At 37.2% G+C, this 19,307-nt stretch overlaps 4 protein-coding genes across 5 annotated transcripts; 3 read left to right on the plus strand and 1 right to left on the minus strand.

Moving 5' to 3' along the window:
- Nucleotides 1-578: 578 nt before the first annotated feature.
- On the minus strand, nucleotides 579-1,736 carry LOC123878495. The gene is made up of 2 exons (XM_045925690.1): nucleotides 1,287-1,736; nucleotides 579-884 (listed from the first exon to the last, which is right to left on the minus strand). Exons 1-2 carry the CDS (start codon nucleotides 1,604-1,606, stop codon nucleotides 677-679), a joined length of 528 nt encoding a protein of 175 aa, XP_045781646.1. The 5' UTR covers nucleotides 1,607-1,736; the 3' UTR covers nucleotides 579-676.
- Nucleotides 1,737-1,914: 178 nt separating this feature from the next.
- Nucleotides 1,915-5,151, plus strand: LOC123878486 (myoneurin-like). Its single transcript, XM_045925673.1, has 4 exons — nucleotides 1,915-2,162; nucleotides 2,738-2,876; nucleotides 3,350-3,598; nucleotides 4,090-5,151. The coding sequence occupies exons 1-4, from the start codon at nucleotides 2,004-2,006 to the stop codon at nucleotides 5,070-5,072; spliced, it is 1,530 nt and encodes a 509-aa protein (XP_045781629.1). The 5' UTR covers nucleotides 1,915-2,003; the 3' UTR covers nucleotides 5,073-5,151.
- Nucleotides 5,152-5,156: 5 nt separating this feature from the next.
- Nucleotides 5,157-18,238, plus strand: LOC123878482 (zinc finger protein 626-like). Of its 2 annotated transcripts, XM_045925668.1 has the most exons (6): nucleotides 5,157-5,170; nucleotides 12,063-12,239; nucleotides 13,664-13,808; nucleotides 14,952-15,059; nucleotides 16,122-16,238; nucleotides 16,989-18,238. In XM_045925668.1, exons 2-6 carry the CDS (start codon nucleotides 12,093-12,095, stop codon nucleotides 18,101-18,103), a joined length of 1,632 nt encoding a protein of 543 aa, XP_045781624.1. In that variant the 5' UTR covers nucleotides 5,157-5,170; nucleotides 12,063-12,092; the 3' UTR covers nucleotides 18,104-18,238. The 2 variants fall into 2 exon arrangements, with proteins under 2 accessions (XP_045781624.1, XP_045781623.1); XM_045925667.1 differs by lacking the exon at nucleotides 5,157-5,170 and having other exon boundaries at nucleotides 11,987-12,239.
- Nucleotides 5,367-9,336, plus strand: LOC123878483 (zinc finger protein 431-like). Its single transcript, XM_045925669.1, has 4 exons — nucleotides 5,367-5,619; nucleotides 5,962-6,106; nucleotides 6,802-6,942; nucleotides 8,004-9,336. The coding sequence occupies exons 1-4, from the start codon at nucleotides 5,473-5,475 to the stop codon at nucleotides 9,128-9,130; spliced, it is 1,560 nt and encodes a 519-aa protein (XP_045781625.1). The 5' UTR covers nucleotides 5,367-5,472; the 3' UTR covers nucleotides 9,131-9,336.
- Nucleotides 18,239-19,307: the final 1,069 nt, after the last annotated feature.

Genomic DNA, 19,307 nt, shown 5'->3' on the forward strand with positions numbered 1-19,307 from the left:
TCTTTTTTTCAGCTGACAGCTGGCTTTACGGCTCTGGATTCTAGTTCTCTAGCCAATAGGTTATCTACTATAGAATCCAGAGCCATAAAGCAAGTTGAAAAAAAAAACTATTATTTTGTTAACTGGTTTTACGGCTCTGGGTTAGCGGACGCGCTTCTCACCTATATGTTATTGGTCTGTGCTTCTCACTTTTGGCCCAAGAGTATGTCATCACGGGGTAACCGCTACTTGTGGCAAACCATAGAGTAGGATGTATTGGCAACAAACAAGCATCGGCAACATAACCATGGTTTGATAACTAGCAACGTAGACGGGTGCACTTTGATTCATCAAATCAACGGATTGACAAGCATCAAAGCATACGTCACAGAAGCATTTGCAGCAATTTGCAGTCTCCAAAGTGCAGATGAGCATGCTTATTATATTGGCGACAGGTTGACATGGCAATCGGGGTATAAGGCGGGGCACCTTATACCCTTTTTTAATTCTAACAAATTTTTTTAGGAGCTTTTCTCAAAAAAAAATCTTTACACATTTTATTTAATCCATGCTAATTAATAAAAAACCAGATACCTAACAAATTCACTTGTTTTTTTTTTTTGAAACTTTGTACATTCAATTTTTCACAGTCCAAAAGCACCATTGACAATCAATGAAATTACTCATAACTGAAACATTAATCTTTTTCATCCAACAAATCAACATAGGCACACTGTATTAAATCTTCATCCTTAACACCAAGTTTGGTTTGTAGGTCCCTTGCTATATCTTGACCGTCTTGCAAACTCTGTTCTGGTCGGAGCACCACTTCTAATTCCATGAAGTTACCAAGGTCTTGTACTTTGTCTATGTGTATACGGGTTTGGCCAACCATGTACAGTCTCCTGCAAATCCAGGCTCATATTATAATGTGAAAGTGTGTCTGTCTGTCTAACCTTCATTACCAACCGATAGATTCCACTGCTGGATATAGGTCTCCTGCAGGGACTTCCACACGCCACAGTCTTGCTCCGCCCATACCCAGCGGCTCCCTGCACAACCCAACCCCTGTAGGGGTCTTCCAACCCTGCACTTTCCAGTGTCATTATGTATGTAAATTCAGTAGCAACAACAATGGAGTTAAAAAAAATACCATAATAATTTATATAACTTTTCCGAATACAATATTAGTAATCCACTAAACAAAAATGGTTAAGTAAATATTAAAAGCATGTATGGAAGAACTAAGATGGAGACTTCTGCAGTCTTCAATGACTATTATATTAATAAATATTTAGGGTTCTTACCGCTCTTTAACCACTCTACCGCGTATTCCCAAACACTTTTGCAAGATATCATCCAAATCCTTTGCCTTTTTACTTTCACTGACAGAAAATTGCAACAGATCGTAATCGCATAGCTTCGGACCTTCTTTATCATCTCGATCATATCTCACGAGGGTTGCAGAGGTGTTGGCGTACACCCTCATTTTCAATCTGCCTTTATTTACTTTGTAAAACGTGTCGTCTTGTTGGATCACAGTTGGTGGCGAACCACTCAGCGCCTCAGCAATCTCGCAAATTGCATCGTAATCACTGATTTTCGCTTTTATCTCTACGTTACGCATTTCTATTGTTACTGGAAAACTAGATCTTACTTCGTGTGTCTGGAAATGACAACACTAACCAAATATTGATGAACAGCAAAACAGTAAATCAGAAATCAGTGGACAATAATCAAAAGAATTTTCCCGCTTAAAAATCTAACAAAACACAGACAAGAACACAAGAACCATTAGCCATTTTTTATAATGTTGGTAATTACTCTTAAATTTATGTGTCAGAAAAATGTTGCTTATGTTAGGCTTATAAAAGGAACCCAGAGCTGCAAAAAAAAACCTCTAGTTTAAAAAAGCTTACGTCATTTTTTTTTAAATTTTTTTTTCTACTATTTTTGCAATTTCAAATTTGGTTTGTTTACGTTTCTAGTTACATATTGAATCAAGACTTTTTTGTATTAAAATCATGGATCTCGAGAATATTTCGAGCACGATATTGACGCCAGACGTATGCCGGTGCTGTTTGTCAGGCACCGGGACGTGGGACTTAACTGCGGCTTATATAAATGACGCGGGTGGGAAAGAAGTATTTGCGAATATATTACAGGATTGTTTTGGTGTCTCTGTAAGTATTATATGATGAATGATTGTTTATTATTAGTACACTTATAGTTTATTTCAAGTAAAAATGCACAGCTGTAATACCTATCACTTGCTTTAACGGAGAAGCCAAATATCGTGAAGAAACCTGCATGCCTGAGAGTTCCCTATAATGTTCTCAAAGGTAAGGTCTTGTGTAAAGTCTTTCAATCCAAACTTGACTAGCCTTTATTTATTTATTTACTATAGTACCGCCCACAGAGTTACACATTTAGATTTAATACATGTTGTTCCTTAAATTCTAGGGCTCTTATGCAACTCCACTTACGGGCAGTCACAGCATGCATTAACATAAACATAAGTCGTACAGTAAAATATGAAATATAATATAATAGCTAACCTAAGGACTATGAAAAAATACCTAAGTTATAAATTTTAAAAGAATATAATAAGATGGAAATTAAGTTAAAGTAAAGTTAAGTTAAACTAAGCTAATTTAAACTAATTTAAATTTAAACTAAACTAAGCCTTTCTCATTCTGAGAGGAAACTCAAGCTGAATCACGGGCTGGCGGAATGATTTATAGAGTACTTGTTTCAGCTTTCACATATGAATGAAATGGACGCCAGTTGCTTGGTCTGTGATTTGTGTGTGAAGCAACTTCGTGGGGCTTCCAGTTTCCACCAGCAAGTTGTCAAAGCTGATATACAGTTCTCACATTATTGGACATCTAGGAAAGGTATTATACAAGTAATTCAAGAATAGTTATAAATTGACCCAACTCCTTTGATTTACATAGTTGAGACTACAGAGCCAGACTACAGAGTAACTCACACTTGTTTTTTTTAAATTCAATGACAAGTAACTTTTGTGTTCTCTCCTGGTAGTAAGTGACAATACAGATCACTAACCATATTATAAATGCGAAAGTGTGTTTGTTGGTTTACTGGTTTGTCCTTCAATCATGCCATAACGATCGATGTATTGCATGGATATAGTTAAAACCCTGAGGAGTGACATATTAAGGTCATTTTATCTCAGAAAATCAAAGAGATTTTTTTTAAGAACCTATATCCACGCATACAAACTTGCGTCAGATAGACAAATAAAGCTTGTTTTTACAAACAGTGCACTGATGTTTCGCTAGTCATCTGTGTGATGACTAGCTCGTCCTTTACCAGTCCTGTAATATTCATTCTGATTTCTGTGTAGATTATTCCACAAGTCCAAACTCAAAATCATATAAGAAGAAACCACCAAAAATAAGACAGCAAAACAATGTGAAGGCAAAGAGTTGGAACCAAAAAGATGAGGAGTATAATTGTGATTCTGACACCCCAATAGCAAGATTGAAAGATTGTTCTGTGGAAGAAGATTTTGTTGAGAATGACTATTTACTTGAGGAAGTAACGGAAAACAGACTTCAGAACTCTGACCATAAAGTTGAAATTGACTTAACAGGTATGTTTTATGTAGTTAGTTTTTTACTGCCTCGCTGGTCTAGTAGTTAGCATGATTGATTGGAGTCCTGGGATCGATTCCCAGGACTGCCCAAAAGTAGGTGGGACTGGATTGTGGGATTTTTGCCAAGAAATTCTGAGTACTTCCAATAATTTTTTTCTAGATCAGTTGTTTTGTGATCTTTACGTTCAGTTACATCTATGCAATGTGACACTAGAAAATTATGTTATTATGACGTTTTTTATAATATGTCCCCAATCCAAATACAAATACCATTTTGTGATGCGATTTTGAAAGAAATAAACAAAATAGCCTGTCAGCCTCCATGGAAAAATTTGCAATTCCCTTTACAATTGATATTGTAAACTAGAAGTACAATGAAAGTTGCTAGATTCCCTTACATTGTTAAAAATTGACATTTGAAACTAAATATTTAAATCAATTAGGAGGCTTCATTCATTAAATCTTTGAATTTTGTAATTTGATTCCAGGCCAATTGGAAATAAAGCTGAAGAAGAGTACCAAACAAGTGTCCGAAAGAAAACGCATAATCTTAACCTGCAGAATTGTTCTAATAGAAACAACAGCTTGTCCGTTCCGCCATCACAAAAGCTGGTTCCGATGCTTCTTCTGCACTGAAGACTTTATGGATATAAATTCTTTAAAAAATCACTATTCCCAATCACACCTGGATGTTGAAGCTGAATTAAAAAAAATAAAACGTTACCCACGTTCGCTCCAAATCGAAATTTCAAATTTGGAATGCCGCCGTTGTGGTACGATTTTGACTGATGTCGATAAAATGGCCCAACATTTTGTCGAAAAACATAATAAAACAGTTTACAAAGAATGCATAGCTGACTACAAAGTTAATTTGAGTCCATACACTTGTCACTTGTGTGAAAAAGAGTTCCATGTTTTCAGGACGCTAACCACGCATCTGAATGAGCACTACGCAAACTGCATTTGTGATGTCTGTGGTAAATCGTTTATGAATTCTAAACGTTTGAAAGTCCATAAAAGAATTCACGAAAATGGCGCATACCCTTGCACATCATGTGGTAAAGTGCTAAAAACTAAGACGTCCCAATCAAATCATATGGAAAGTGCACACTCCAAACGAATAATCAAATGCCAAATATGTCTCAAACCTATGAAACACTACAATGATAGAATCAAACACATGTCTGTAGCACACAACATAACACACACATTCAAATGTCCTTTTTGTGACAGGGAATACAACATAAAACATTATTTAGCGACACACATAAGACAAACGCATGGGCATAAGAATAAAAAGTGTAAAGTGTGCAGCATGGCGTTTATTACTAACCACAGCTTGAAGAAGCATATGTTGAAACATACAGGCGAACGGCCATTCACTTGTAGTTTTTGTTGCAAGTCCTATGCCAGGAGCTATACTCTGAAGGAGCATATGAGGGCACATGAAAATGATAAACGGTTAAAATAGAATAATAGCGTATTTTCCCTTTTCAAGAAGTGTATTAATTTTATCCTAAGGTGATAATAATTGTAAAAATTAAATTGCATGCAGTGCATTTAAATTTTGTATTTCATAATTCCCCGCGAAAAGGCATAACCAAAGATTATGTAATCGCTGACGTTTTGAAAACCAATAGTCTAAGGATGTCATTGGTCTGTGTGGGGAAACCTTAGACAATACACTACTTGAAAGAATTAAAAAGCTAGAACCCGGAGCCGTAAAGCCAGTTAGAAAAGAACAAAGACCAAAGAGTAATAATAATATTCAAAATCGCAATAATAAAATGCAAATATCGAAAATAATGGAGAATTTCTGTTTTCAATCTTAGAAACTTGTAATTAAATTCCTGGAATAGCTACATAACATAATGAACATAAGGGAAGAAATTACGAAATACGGCGAATGCAGGTGTTGTTTCGCGCTGGGCAACCACCGCGATCTCATGAAGGAGTACGAGTGGAACGGGACCCGGGAAGTTTATTTCAAAATATTCTTGGAATGCTTTAATGTGTTCGTAAGTAACATTTTAAGTTTTGTCTTAAGTCTTCTGGCGTAGCCCATTCATTAAAAAAAAACTTAACACTCTTGGGTCCATACCGCTGTTTAATAAATAGTAGGTAATATTCAAAAAATATTTCAAACCCTAGGAGTCCTTGGCGGGGCAGAGGAATAGAAATTTAAAAAAAACAGTCATTGACTACTTTTTATCCTGAATAATCAAACACATTGTTTTTGTAGTGGAGTGATTGCAATACATACCAACAAACTCACACACTTTCATACATTAATCATATGGTTTCAATTTTAAAAAGTTTTACCTTAAAAAGTTTGAACTTATTTTCCTTGTTTATTTTAGTTATGCACAAACATTGGTAAAAGCAACCTGATATGCACATCCTGTGTGCTGCGGTTGAGAGATGCAACCAGCTTCAAGAAGATGGTGCTGGAAGCAGAGCGGAGCCTGACCAGCTGTAAGATGAAACAAGAAGCTTCTGTGACTGGTGAGATTTCTTTTTAATCAACATGAAAGCTCAGTTGAGACAGGCTTCACCTACACTTTTTTTTCGCTTAGGAGGGGAAATAGACATCTGAATCAGATAGTGCCAGACTCCTACCTACTAAAAACCCCTCCTTTCTCCAAGCAATAATGTTCCCGCCTTGTTGGCTTACCTCAACTACACTGGAAGGTATCAAATGTCACCTACATTTGACCCTAGGTAGACTAGGTTTCTTTGATTCTTAATTCTAATATTCAACAGATTGTCGATTCAGGATCAAACTGGAAGTTTCCTCAAATCCTCAGTCACTTCACTCTGTTCAAAGTTCAAAATAAAAACTAAAAATTTGACTAACAGATATCTTAAAGTGCGACATTTTGATTTTTGACATTAGTTATATACATGAATTATTTTAAATTAATATTAAAAATGCGAAAGTGTGTTGCTGGTACCTGATTTCCATTTCAGAACGCATCTACCCCAGTGGCCATCGGTTCTGCAACAGATATGGCCTGCCCACTGACACTTCAGCTTGTTAATTAGTTCAACCTCTGTCGATTACTTTTGTAGATATTATACTGCACAAAGTATTTTAGTCAAAGTAATATATTATTAAACACAAAAACAAAATCTCTATTCCCTCGCTCTCATAGTCCGAGGTATAAGTAATCAAAGCATGCTGTCATTTTACATTCCAGATCCAATAGACCCATCATCATCATCATCAGTGCTTGATGTGGAAATAAAGAATGAACCAGGGCTGAGCTCAGAATCAAGTGATGATGAGCAGAATGTTGGGATCACGGATGATGATTCTATGCCTGAGCAAGAAGAGCCAGGTAAATTTTGTTTAACACAACTATTGATAAACTTATTTCATGGTCTAACGAAATATTATAATGTGATCCTATTAGGGTTCTGTTTATCCTTTTGAGGTACGGAACCCTCATGTAGCTGATCGCGGCTGTACTCACATGGTTAGTCGACGTAAGTCCAACTAATTTTGAACCATTTGGGGTCACAGCGGTCCGAGCAGGGCACAGTCGCAAGCGAGCCGTGCCGCGAGCTAAGTTCCTGTGAAAAAGGACCCTGGATTCGAAACTAGTCAGGCTTACGTCGACGAACCACGTTAACTCTATTCTGACTTGATATAGAAACAAACTAGAAACTGTAATAGGTTCGCAAATCCAACACTCCGCCTCAGGAAAGTGGGAATTTGTGGGAATGGGTGCAATATTTTATAATAAAATACCACAGTCAATTTTAGATTTGCCTTTACACAAGTTCAAAAAATCTATTAAAAGTATGCTCCTGAAAAAAGCTTATTATACAATTGGAAAAAAAAGAAAAAAAAAAAAAAAAAAGATTATGTAAATGACTAAAAGTTGGGACTTTGTCTGCGATGGCGTTTGCTGGCGCGCGTGCTGTGCTTGTTTGGAGTGTTTTTTTTTGTCAAGAGTGGCTGGTTTTTGTGTTGGTGTTTTTTGGTGGTGGAACTGACTGGGAAACGCTCTAAAGGGGCGCCGCGCGTATGTCGGCGGGCGCCGGCGCAGACGGAGTCCATACTTGTATAAATTCAATAACTTGAAAATATCACAAACTTGACATTGGCTATCAGAGTAAAGCCAGATTTAAAGAAAAAAAAAATGACAAAAAGCTTGGATTTAACTCGCTCCAGCAATACACGGCGCTGCAATTGCTTGTATACAGTATGGCATATTATTGTATATTGAATACTTGAAAAGAGCAACCGCCGAGTTTCTTGCTGGTTCTTGGTAGGAACGGCATTCAGAAACAGTGGTAGATTATTTTGACGATTCAAAAGCACTTGTAAAAGTTTAATTGAATAAAAATACTTTGAATTTGATCTTTACTGTAACAAATCTGTTTTTTTTCACAGTCAAAGTAAAAAACTACAGTCCCAGTACATACGCAGAGACCGTCCGTGCAACTTTCTGCAAAATGAAGAACAACAACAGGACTGAGAAACTGTCATACATACACAATGCTACCATCATTATAGAGAACTCCAACGTCACTCCGTTCAAACCCAAATACCAGACTGGCTTCCCTTGCTTCTACTGCTCAATGCTGTTCCACGATCTACCAAAAATGAGGGTTCATCAACAGAAGCATACGAAAGCAGAACTCAGGGCGGTACTAAATACACTAGGAGCTGAAGCATTTATAGTCTACGTCGATGTCACAGACCTAAAATGTACAATATGTAATGAAGAAATTCCAAATCTGCCCGAACTAAAATCACATTTAATCAAAAAACACAAGAAGAAAATGCACGATTGCCCTGACCGCATTGTCCCTTTCAAAATAACCCCAAATTTGTTCGAGTGTCAAGTGTGCAAATGCAATTTTGAAACTTTTGGTGCAATGGAGCGTCATATGAACGTACATTTTAGAAATTATGTGTGTAAGGAATGTGGGACTGGCTTCGTTACCAAAAGTCGTTTTAAAGTACATTCCAAACAACACAACGAGGGTAGTTTTCAATGTGAGACGTGTAAAAAAGTTTACGCTACCCCCCTAAAGTTAAAAAATCATATTGACGTTGTTCACAAGATGGTAAAAAGGTTCAGATGTGTGAAATGTGATGAGCGGTTTACCGAGTATTTTAAGCGACAGCAACATATGGTGGAAGTGCACGGCGAAGCGAAACTGGAGTATAAATGCAACGTGTGCGATAAAATATTTGACAGAAAATATCTATTATCCACACATATGAAACGGGATCATTTAGAACAGAGAGACTTCCAATGTGAAATGTGTTCGTACACCTGTTTTGCTAAAAACGAATTAAAGCATCACATGATAAAACATAATGGCTCGCGTATATTTGAGTGCTCTGTGTGTAAAAAGTCGTATGCGAGAAAGAAAACTTTGAGAGAGCATATGCGGATACACAATAACGACAGACGGTACGCCTGCCAGGTGTGTGGGCAGGCTTTCGTACAGAACTGCAGCTTGAAAGGGCATATTAAAACACATCATCCCGAATTGCAGGTGCAATAGATCAGGCATTAAGTGATTTTCGTGTGTAATCATCTTCATAATTTTATCAACCGATAGATGTCTTATCTAGGTCTTCAATGATTGTGTCCTACCTGTGATGACGTATGGAGTAGAAATGTGGACACTATTCGCCTCGTCCACAAATTAAAAGTCGCTCAGTGAGCTATGGAGTGAACTATGTTGGGTATTACTCTCAGGGATAAAATATTTTTTTTTTTATTTACGATAGGTAAGCGCTTGACCACAATCACACCTGATGGAAAGCGATGATGTGGTCTAAGATGGGACGCGTTTACCTAGAAGGTGCCTATTCACTCTTGTTTTAAAGATACCCGGATTGTAATTGGTAGGAAACACTGATCGCGGAAGAGTATTCCAAACCTTAGCCATGCGTATGAGGAATGAAGACGCAAAACGTTTCGTGCGTGTAGATGGAATGTTGACGACATAAGGATGGAAACTTGCCCGACGTCTTGCGGTTCGGATATGGAACGAGGAAATTTGCAGAAAAACAAAAGCGACCAACTTAGTTCAAAGGATTAGCAAGCTAAAGTGGCAATGGACAGGCCATGTCTGTCGTAGAATCGATGGCCGATGGGGCAGACGTGTTCTGGAGTGGAGACCTCGTACGGGTAAGCGCAGTGTGGGACGACCGCCAGCCCGCTGGACCAATGACCAATGACCTGAAGGTGGAGGGGAGTGGGTGGATGAGGAAGGTGGAGGACCGTGTGTGGTGGCGCGCTCTTAGAAAGGCCTATGTCCAGCAGTGGACGCTTACGGGCTGATTGAATGGAATACTTTATATAGTAGCAGGCGTTACTTTGCAGAAGTACATGATATATAAAGAACGACAAGTTTAAATTCGCTATAACCCGCCAAAACATTATATTCTTGTAATAAATTAGGCATTTTAGTTTGAACTTAAATACTGTATGACTTGTTTTATGTTAATGCACGTAAGTGGAGTTACATAAGAGCCATAGAATGTAAGGAATAACATGTATAATTTAAATGTGTAAGTCTGTGGGCGGTCCCAAAGCAAATAAAATAAAAAATAAAATAAAACAGACAAATCTAGGTACAACATGCAATATGCAATATAAAACGTACATTGAGTGTTTTCTAGATGATTTTGTGGCGTTGTGTTGGTGGTATTGCTTGCTTTTACTTCTTCTTTAGTAGTAGAGGGCGGGCGGTTCATGTCGCACTAGCCGATTTGCCCGCGTGGATTTAGGTTTTTCGAAATCCCGTGGGAATTCTTTGATTTTCCGGGATAAAAAGTAGCCTATGTGCTAATCCAGGATATTATCTATCTCCATTCCAAACAGCCAAATCCGTCCAGTAGTTTTTGCGTGAAGGAGTAACAAACATACACACACACACACATACAAACTTTCGCCTTTATAATATTAGTGTGAAGTGTGATACTGCACGTCGTACAACACAGATTTTTCTATTTTGGCGTGTTGTAGCGAAGTAAACTTTTGGTTCCTTATTTTATATCAAAACTGAATATATAGAGGATTATTATACTTAATTTATTAATTAGGAGTCTAGTACCTAATGTATTTATTTATTTTAAGTCAAAGCAATACACAATAAACGATGATAAGTAATTTTGATTTTAATTCTTTAATCTTTGCCCAGAATAAATTACAACATACCTAGTGGCCACTCTTAAAATAATCATGTATCCATAATATCATTGTTTATAGACATCATATTTAAAGTGTTCATCTTTTTGGGGTTCCGTACCTCAAAAGGAAAAACGGAACCCTTGCAGGATCACTTTGTTGTCTGTCTGTCTGTCCGTCGTGTCTGTCAAGAAACCTATAGGGTACTTCCCGTTGACCTAGAATCATGAAAGGCACGTAGGTAGGACTTATAGCACAAGTAAAGGACTAAATCCGAAAATCGTGAATTTATGGTGACATCTCTCAACCTATTACGGTTTATGAGATACAGCTCGCAGACAGACAGACGAACAGCGGAAGCAATAGGGTCCCGTTGGTACTCTTCGGGGACGAAACCCTAAAAGGCATGGCATACATGATCCATTTGACTAGGAGTACCTACCTACCTCTAAACAAAGTATGTACAATATTTTTGAATCACCAATATTCTTACAAAATACCGATACATCGAAATATCGATATTTTTTGTTCGAATGTAAATCGATATGGTTATGGTTTTTTTCAATTTTCTCAGATCGAGTCTACTCTTGAATCGATCTCATAAAAATTGTAGTAGTAAATCGCGCGCGCCATAAAATAAAATATAATAATAAAAATTGTAGTACAAATGATAGATTTTTTTTTATTAATTAGTTAAATACGATTTAATTGACTTTATCAACCATATTTCGTGAATAGTTCCAAACGCTTTGACGATCACTTCACGGTTCACAACCTCAGTCGGTTACGAACCCACTGTAGTCTTTGGTTACGAATAGTGATACAGAAACATCGATGTACATATATGGATAGGCCCTTCGAAGTAAAAAACGCGCTCAAAAAGTCAATAGAATTTGCAAAAGTCTATTGACTTTGTCAATAACGATGACGTAAGATTCAAGCGTATTTTTGCGGACGGAATTGTATGGGAAAGGCTAATCCGTATACATCGATTTACAGAAATGATATATTTGTCAATGAAAAAATACTTTCAGACGTTTTTCTACGCTTATATGACACATCGTAGCGACAATCGCTATTCGTAGACTTGGTTTGACTCGTATTATTTTGTAATCGATTCACTTAAAGCTTCTCCTGAATCGATACAAAAATCGTTAGTTCTTACAAATCGAATCGTAATCTATGATCGCAATGTGCATCCCTACAAGTGTCAAAATCATTAAATTTTGTGATTTTTTGTTTTGATTTATTTTTCCTAGTAATTTTCGTGGATTTTCTGTGGTGTTTTTGAAGAAAAGAAATGAATTTGTAAATATTTTTGCTGAAAAATGAATGAAAGCGAAGTTAATACGAAATATGGTGAATGCAGGTGTTGTTTCGCGCTGGGCAACCACCGCGATCTGATGGAGGAGTACGAGTGGAACGGCACTCGCGAAATTTATTTTCAAATATTTTTGGAATGCTTTAATGTGTTTGTAAGTAAATAATATAATTATTCAGGTATTCAGATGGGATTGATTTTTTTGACCCCCGACCCAAAAAGAGGGGTTTTATAAGTTTGACGTGTGTATCTATCTGTGGCATCGTAGCTCCTCAACAATTTTTTTTTATTTGAAAGGTTTCTTGATCGAGAGTATTAGCTATAATCCAAGAAAATTGGTTCAGCCGGTTGAAAGTTATCAGCTTTTTTCTAGTTAATGTAACCTTCACTGTTGAGGGTGTTATAAATTTTTAATTTAGACTTGTTACCTTCCACTGAAACATCTTTGCGAATGCTTTTCCTTTTTACTTAGTGATAACATACTTTTGCATTAAACCTATATAATTATCTATTATACACTTTTTTCCACGACCACCAATATTCCAATACATCGAAATATCGATATTTTTTGTTCGAATGTAAATCGATATGGTTATGGATTTTATGATTTTCTCAGATCAAGTCTACTCTTGAATCGATCTCATAAAAATTGTAGTACAAATGATAGTTTTTTTTTTATATTAATTAAATACGATTTAATTGATATAAACTTTTTTCCACAACTTTTAAACATCCTGTTGGATTTCTCAAAATGATAGAACCTTCATGTAAAATCTCTACTTCCAAGACCCAGTAGATTGAACAGTACATTGACATTCAATTGGGAAATTTCTCCTTACTTATTAATATTAAATACAGTGGACCCTCTGTAATCCGGCCCCTGTCTGATCTGGCACCCCCTGTAATCCGACATATCTATTATTATTATTGAATTTACTAAATTTGACATACATAGTGAAGTATGATTTGTACTTCAGAGTATGTATAACATATAGAATCTTATCATTGGATGTAATTTGTCGGATTACAAGGTACTCTTTTGTAAAAAATTCCAGACCATTGGGGGTCCAGTACTCTTTAATCCAACAAAGATAGTTCAACAATGTCCTGCAAAACGCTATTCGGATTACAGGGGGTCCACTACATACAAAGTAAAAGGTATAAACATACAAAGTAATTAATATTAAGTACATATTATAAAACTGCAGATATTGATTACTTTGTAATGTTGTATGTATATGTATATTGTATTGGGGCGAGGTGTACACACCTTTTGACACCATTGAGCGTGTTTCAAAAGAGGTGGCCAGTTACCAGAATTTTTTTTTTTCATCATTTTTTTTTTCGTTTCCAATAAGTCCATCTGCGATCAGCCCTCTGGCCATAACCAGATTTGGGGAGCTGTGAAAATTTGTTCGTTAGTTTGGGGGCATTCCAATAAATGTCCTCCCTTTTCGTGCTGTAAATTATGGAGCATCATCTCTCACCCAATTCCAATATGTGCCATCTTTTAAGGCGTTTAGTGTTGGGGTTTAGTTAGTAGTGTAGTTACCAGAATTGAGTACATAATTATTTTAGTTGTGCACCAAAACTGGTAAAAGCAACCTGATATGTACATCCTGTGTGCTGCGGTTGAGAGATGCCACCAGCTTCAAGAAGATGGTTCTGGAAGCAGAGCGGAGCCTGACCAGCTGTAAGGTGAAGCAAGAAGATTCTATGACTGGTGAGATGAGTTTATTATTCAATCTCAATTTTTTTTCCTCTCTCGTCTGGCTTTACAAAGATTAGCCAATGTCAAGTGTGTAGTTATTTGTAACAAGTTAGTTAAACTATACAAGTATGGACCCCGTCTGTGCCGGCGCTCGCCGACATACGCACGGCACCCCTTCACAGCGCTTTCCAGTCAGTTTTAACAAAAAAAATAACACTCCAAAAAGGCAGAGCACGCCTGCCAGCTAACACCAACACAGACGAAATCCTTCAATCTCAATACACAGTACTATCATCTCAATGCTAAATGCTTTTGCCATTTTTTTAGGGTTCCGTACCTCAAAAAGAAAAACGGAACCCTTATAGGATCACTTTGTTGTCTGTCTGTCTGTCAGTTGTGTCTATCAAGAAAACCTATAGGGTACTTTCCGTTGACCTAGAATCATGAAATTTGGCAGGTAGGTATGTCTTATAGCACAAGTAAAGGAAAACATTCGAAAACTGAGAATTTGTGGTAACATCAATGTGTTCATGAACAAATAATTAGTATTTTCATTTACAAGTAAGATAACTATACGAAGTGGTATGCATTCTAAAGCAGATTTTTATTTATTTTTATGCATTATAGTTTTTGATTTATTGTGCAAAATGTAGGAAAAATACCCGAGTACGGAACCCTCGTTGCGCGAGTTCTACTCACACTTGGCCGGGTTTCTTTTAAATCATTGACTAGTACTTGGCTACAAAGTGCAATCAGACTCGCTGGCATGTGATGATACTACCTAAGATGGACACGCTTGTCCAGAATATGCCTATTCACTCTTGAAAGGTACCCATGTCAAAATTGGAGGAAAAAAAAGATGCCGGAAGGGTGTTCCATATCCTAGCAGTTTTAATTAGAAACGAGGAAGCAAATCGCTTTACACATGTCCTTTTTTATATTCACTATAGGCATGTGCTTGACTACAATCACACCTGATGGAAAGTGATGATGTGGCCGCGTTTACCTAGAAGATGCCAATTCACTCTTGTTTGTCCATGGAATAGCAACTACATATGAATACAGACCTCGGCGATCCCTTGCAGTAAGATAGTAAAAAGGTGAAGTACTATAAGTCATGAAGTCATGTTTTGATGATAGCTTTTTATATTTCAGACCCTGAAATCCCATCATCATCAACAATGCTGATGGTTGAAGTGAAATGTGAACCGAACGTGAGCTCAGAATCAAATGATGATTCCATGCATGGGCAGGAAGAGCTGGGTAATTCTCTTTTAAATTCTTGGGTAAAACTTTTATCTCTTATTAAACCCAGGGTATTCTGTTTCAGGATATTTCCTGTGCCCACATAATATAAAAAATTTTCAAAAGAAAAATAAAACCGACTTCAAAAACCACAAACACTAAAAAGTAAAAAATAACTTTTATTTAGCTACACGTGTAATGTACCTAGGTATGAAGTCGAGCGAGCATATTAAAACAAAATTAGAAATCCAAGAGTGAAGCTCGCCCGACTTCATACCTAGGTACAGGGGTCTTTGAGTAATCGGGGAACATACATAAAAAATAAAAAAAATAAAAAAAGATTCCGATGAATTGAGAACCTCCTCCTTTTTTGGAAGTCGGTTAAAAAGGAACCTATTGTTGAAATTCCAAGTGAACTGTGCTTTGATAGATCAGTCAGTCAGGGCAAGTCTTTATAGTTGTATATGTATATGTACTTGTTTATGTATATTATGTATGACTACATGATGCCTGCGGCTTCGTCCTCATGGATTTAGGTGTTTAAAATCTGTGGGAACTCTTTGCTTTTCCTGGATAAAAGTTGCCTATGTCAATTTCCAGGATGCCTGCTACCTTGGAACAAAATCCATACTAATATTATAAATGCGAAAGTGTCTGTCTGTCTGTCTGTCTGTCTGCTACCTTTTCATGGCCCAACAGTTTAACCGATTTTGACGAAATTTGGTACAGGGTTAGCTTATATCCCGGGGACGGACATAGGCTACTTTTTATCCCGGAAAATCAAACAGTTCCCACAGGACCTTAAAAAACCTAAATCCACGCGGACGATGTCGCGGGCATCCTCTACTTTCATATAAATTGATTAAACGGATGGGCCTTTAAGAACCCTGTGGGAACTCTTTGATTTTCCTGGATAAAAAGTAGCCTATGTCCGTTCCCAGGGTGTGGACTGTTAGATCATGAAAAGCTAGCTGATAGACAGACACACTTTCGCATTTATAATATTAGTATGGGTGTATGATATAGAAGGGCTATGATATTAGCACTCACACTTCTTTTCATGATATCATTCTGTCACAGATCCCTCATCGATGCTTATAATGGAATGCGTGGAAATAAAACGAGAAGCGGATGTGGACTTTGAAACTAAATATGCAGAGCAAAATGATGGTTCCAGGCCTGAGTCGAAAGATCAAGGTAATTCTATTTTATACTTGCCGATGCCCGTCTTCGTCCGCGTGGATTTAGGTTTTTCGAAATCCCGTAGGAACTCTTTGATTTTCCGGGATAAAAAGTAACCTATGCGCTAATCCAAAGTATTATCTATCTCCATTCCAAATTTCAGCCAAATCTGTTGAGTAGTTTTTGCGTGAAGGAGTAACAAACATACACACACACATACACACAATCTTTCGCCTTTATAATATTAGTGTGACGTGCCTTTACAGGAAGTAAGTCGCATTGGCTAAATTAGTTTGCGCAGAAAAGCGCCTAATGCCGACTAAAACTCAATGTACACCAATGAAATACAGACCTTGAAACAAGTTAAAACATAATGTATCTTACAAGGAACCAAATTGCTATAATTCGCCAACCAACGAAATCTGTATGGTGCAACATGCAGCATGCGACATGCCCTCCCTCCCACTGATAAACATGCCGGAAAAGCCAGCCACCAAGCAAGCCACACGCACCACCACCACGCAGCACCACACAAATCCCAACACCACTCGACGCGTGTTTCGCCCCGACACCGGAGCATCCTCAGGAGATGCCTATGACCTTACAATGCCTAATTGCAAGCAAGCTGTTGGTTTGGCGGATTATAGCAAATTAAGCTTTTGGTTCCTTGTATATCATGGACTTCCGCAAAATAACGCCTGCTTCTATAATAATATAATGTCTTGTTTTTAACTTTTTCTGATGATAATTCTGTTTTGTTCACAGTCAAAGTAAAAAATAGCAACCCCAAAAAGAAAAGACCTGGTACACCCGGCAAAGTCAAAGACAAAAATAGAATGGAGAAATTAGCGTACATTCACAACACTAGACTCATTATAGAAAACTCCAATGTCGCTCCGTTCAAGCCCAAATACCAGAACGGTTTCCCTTGCTTCTACTGCTCCAAGATATTCCAGGATGTAACAGAAATGAAACAGCATCAACAGAGTCATACAAAAACTGAACTGAAGACTATTCTTTACACACTAGGAGCGGAAGCGTTTATAATCTATGTCGACGTCACAGACCTGAAATGTACAATATGTAATGAAGAAATTCCGAATTTGGCCGAACTGAAATTCCATTTGGTCAAAAAACACAAGAAGAAAATGCAAGCTTGCCCCGACCGCATGGTCCCTTTCAAATTAACCCCCAATATATATGAGTGTCAAATATGCAATGGCAATTTCGGAACTTTTGGAGCTATGGAGCGTCATATGAACGTACATTTTAGAAATTATATATGCAAGGAATGTGGGACGGGTTACGTCACTAAAAGTCGTTTCAAAGTACATTCCAAGCAACATAATGAGGGTAGTTATGAATGTGAGACGTGCAAAAAAGTTTATACTACCCCCCTAAAGTTGAAAAAACATATTGACCTCGTCCACAAAATGGTCAAACGGTTGAAATGTATGAAATGTGGGGAGCGTTTTGTAAATTATTTCAAACAACAAAAGCATATGGTGGAAGAGCACGGCGAAGCGAGGCTGGAGTACAAATGTAACTTCTGCGATAAAATATTTGACAGAAAATATCTATTATCCACACATATGAAACGGGATCATTTGGAACAGAGAGATTTTAAATGTGAAATGTGTTCGTACACCTGTTTCGCTAAGAATGATTTAAAATATCACATGGTTAAACATAATGGGTCACGTATATTTGAGTGTTCATTGTGTGATAAGTCGTATGCCAGAAAGAAAACTTTGCGAGAGCATATGCGGATACATAATGACGACAGACGGTACGCCTGCCAGGTGTGTGGGCAGGCCTTTGTACAGAACTGCAGCTTGAAAGGGCATATTAAAACACATCATCCTGAATTGCAGGTGTAATAGATAAGAATTAGTTATTAGAGGATGCCCGCGACTTCGTCCGCGTGGATGTAAGTTTGAAGGTTCCTGTAGGAACTGTTTGATTCTCCGGTATAAAAGCTCCCTATGTCAATTACAGGGACGCAAGCTATCTCAGTACCTTTCATATAAATCAGATAAGCGGATGGATCTTTAGGAATCCCGTGGGAACTCTTTGATTTTCCGGGATAAAAAGTAGCCTATGTCCGTCCCTGGGATATAAGCTAACTTTGTACCAAATTTCGTAAGAATCAGTTTAACTGTTTGGCCGTGAAAACGTAGTAGACAGACAGACGGACAGACATACACTTACGCATTTATAATATTAGTATGGATTATGGGGTTTAGCAACTTTTTAATGTAGTAATGAAATTAATCTTGTGTGCATGCCTCAATTGTGGGCAGAGAAAATTGTATTATTATACCTAGCCTAATTTTACATCACAACTATATTATACAATCTGGTTTATAATTAATTTATTCATTAGATTTAAGACCTTTTAAGACTTGTTTTCTTGAAGTGAAACTTCGTTATCGAGTAGGAATGGCTACTGAATAGGGGTAATTTTATGAAAATTATGTTAATTGACGGTTATAATGGTGTGTATGACGTCATCACAGATGGTGCCACCGCGCCGCTGTATTCGTCATTTTCTCCTTGGTGCAGGGCACGGGTCTGCCCGCGAAATTCAAATTTAATTTGGTATTTCGCAATTTTTAAACTAATACGACAAAGTAGGCTTATGGCATTCTAATTGCGCCAATGGCAGTATCATCTCCACGGGTTTATATAAAAATCTTTACTTGAAAGTGTTCAGTTTAAGAAATTTGTCAAAATAATGAATTTGACGTGAGTTACTCACAAGTTAGTTGATACTCTTACTAATTTCTGAAACTGGATTCTTTCAAGTAAAGGTTTATATATAAACCTGTGAGGATGATACTGCCATTGGCGCTATTAGAATGCCATAAGCCTACTTTGTCGTATTAGTTTACCAATTGCGAAAACCCAAATTAAATTTGATTTTCGCGGGTAGACCCGTGTCATACATCTCAATTTGTTTTTTTGAGGATGTGTATGTATAATAATTTCATGGTATTATAATAATATGAAATAATTAATAATTTTAAAAAGACCCCCTTTTGAAATTTTTATCTGTTATTGGAGCAAATTCTTTTAAAAATC

Source organism: Maniola jurtina, chromosome 26 (genome assembly GCF_905333055.1).
Source record: "Maniola jurtina chromosome 26, ilManJurt1.1, whole genome shotgun sequence".
Classification (NCBI taxonomy): Eukaryota; Metazoa; Arthropoda; class Insecta; order Lepidoptera; family Nymphalidae; genus Maniola; species Maniola jurtina.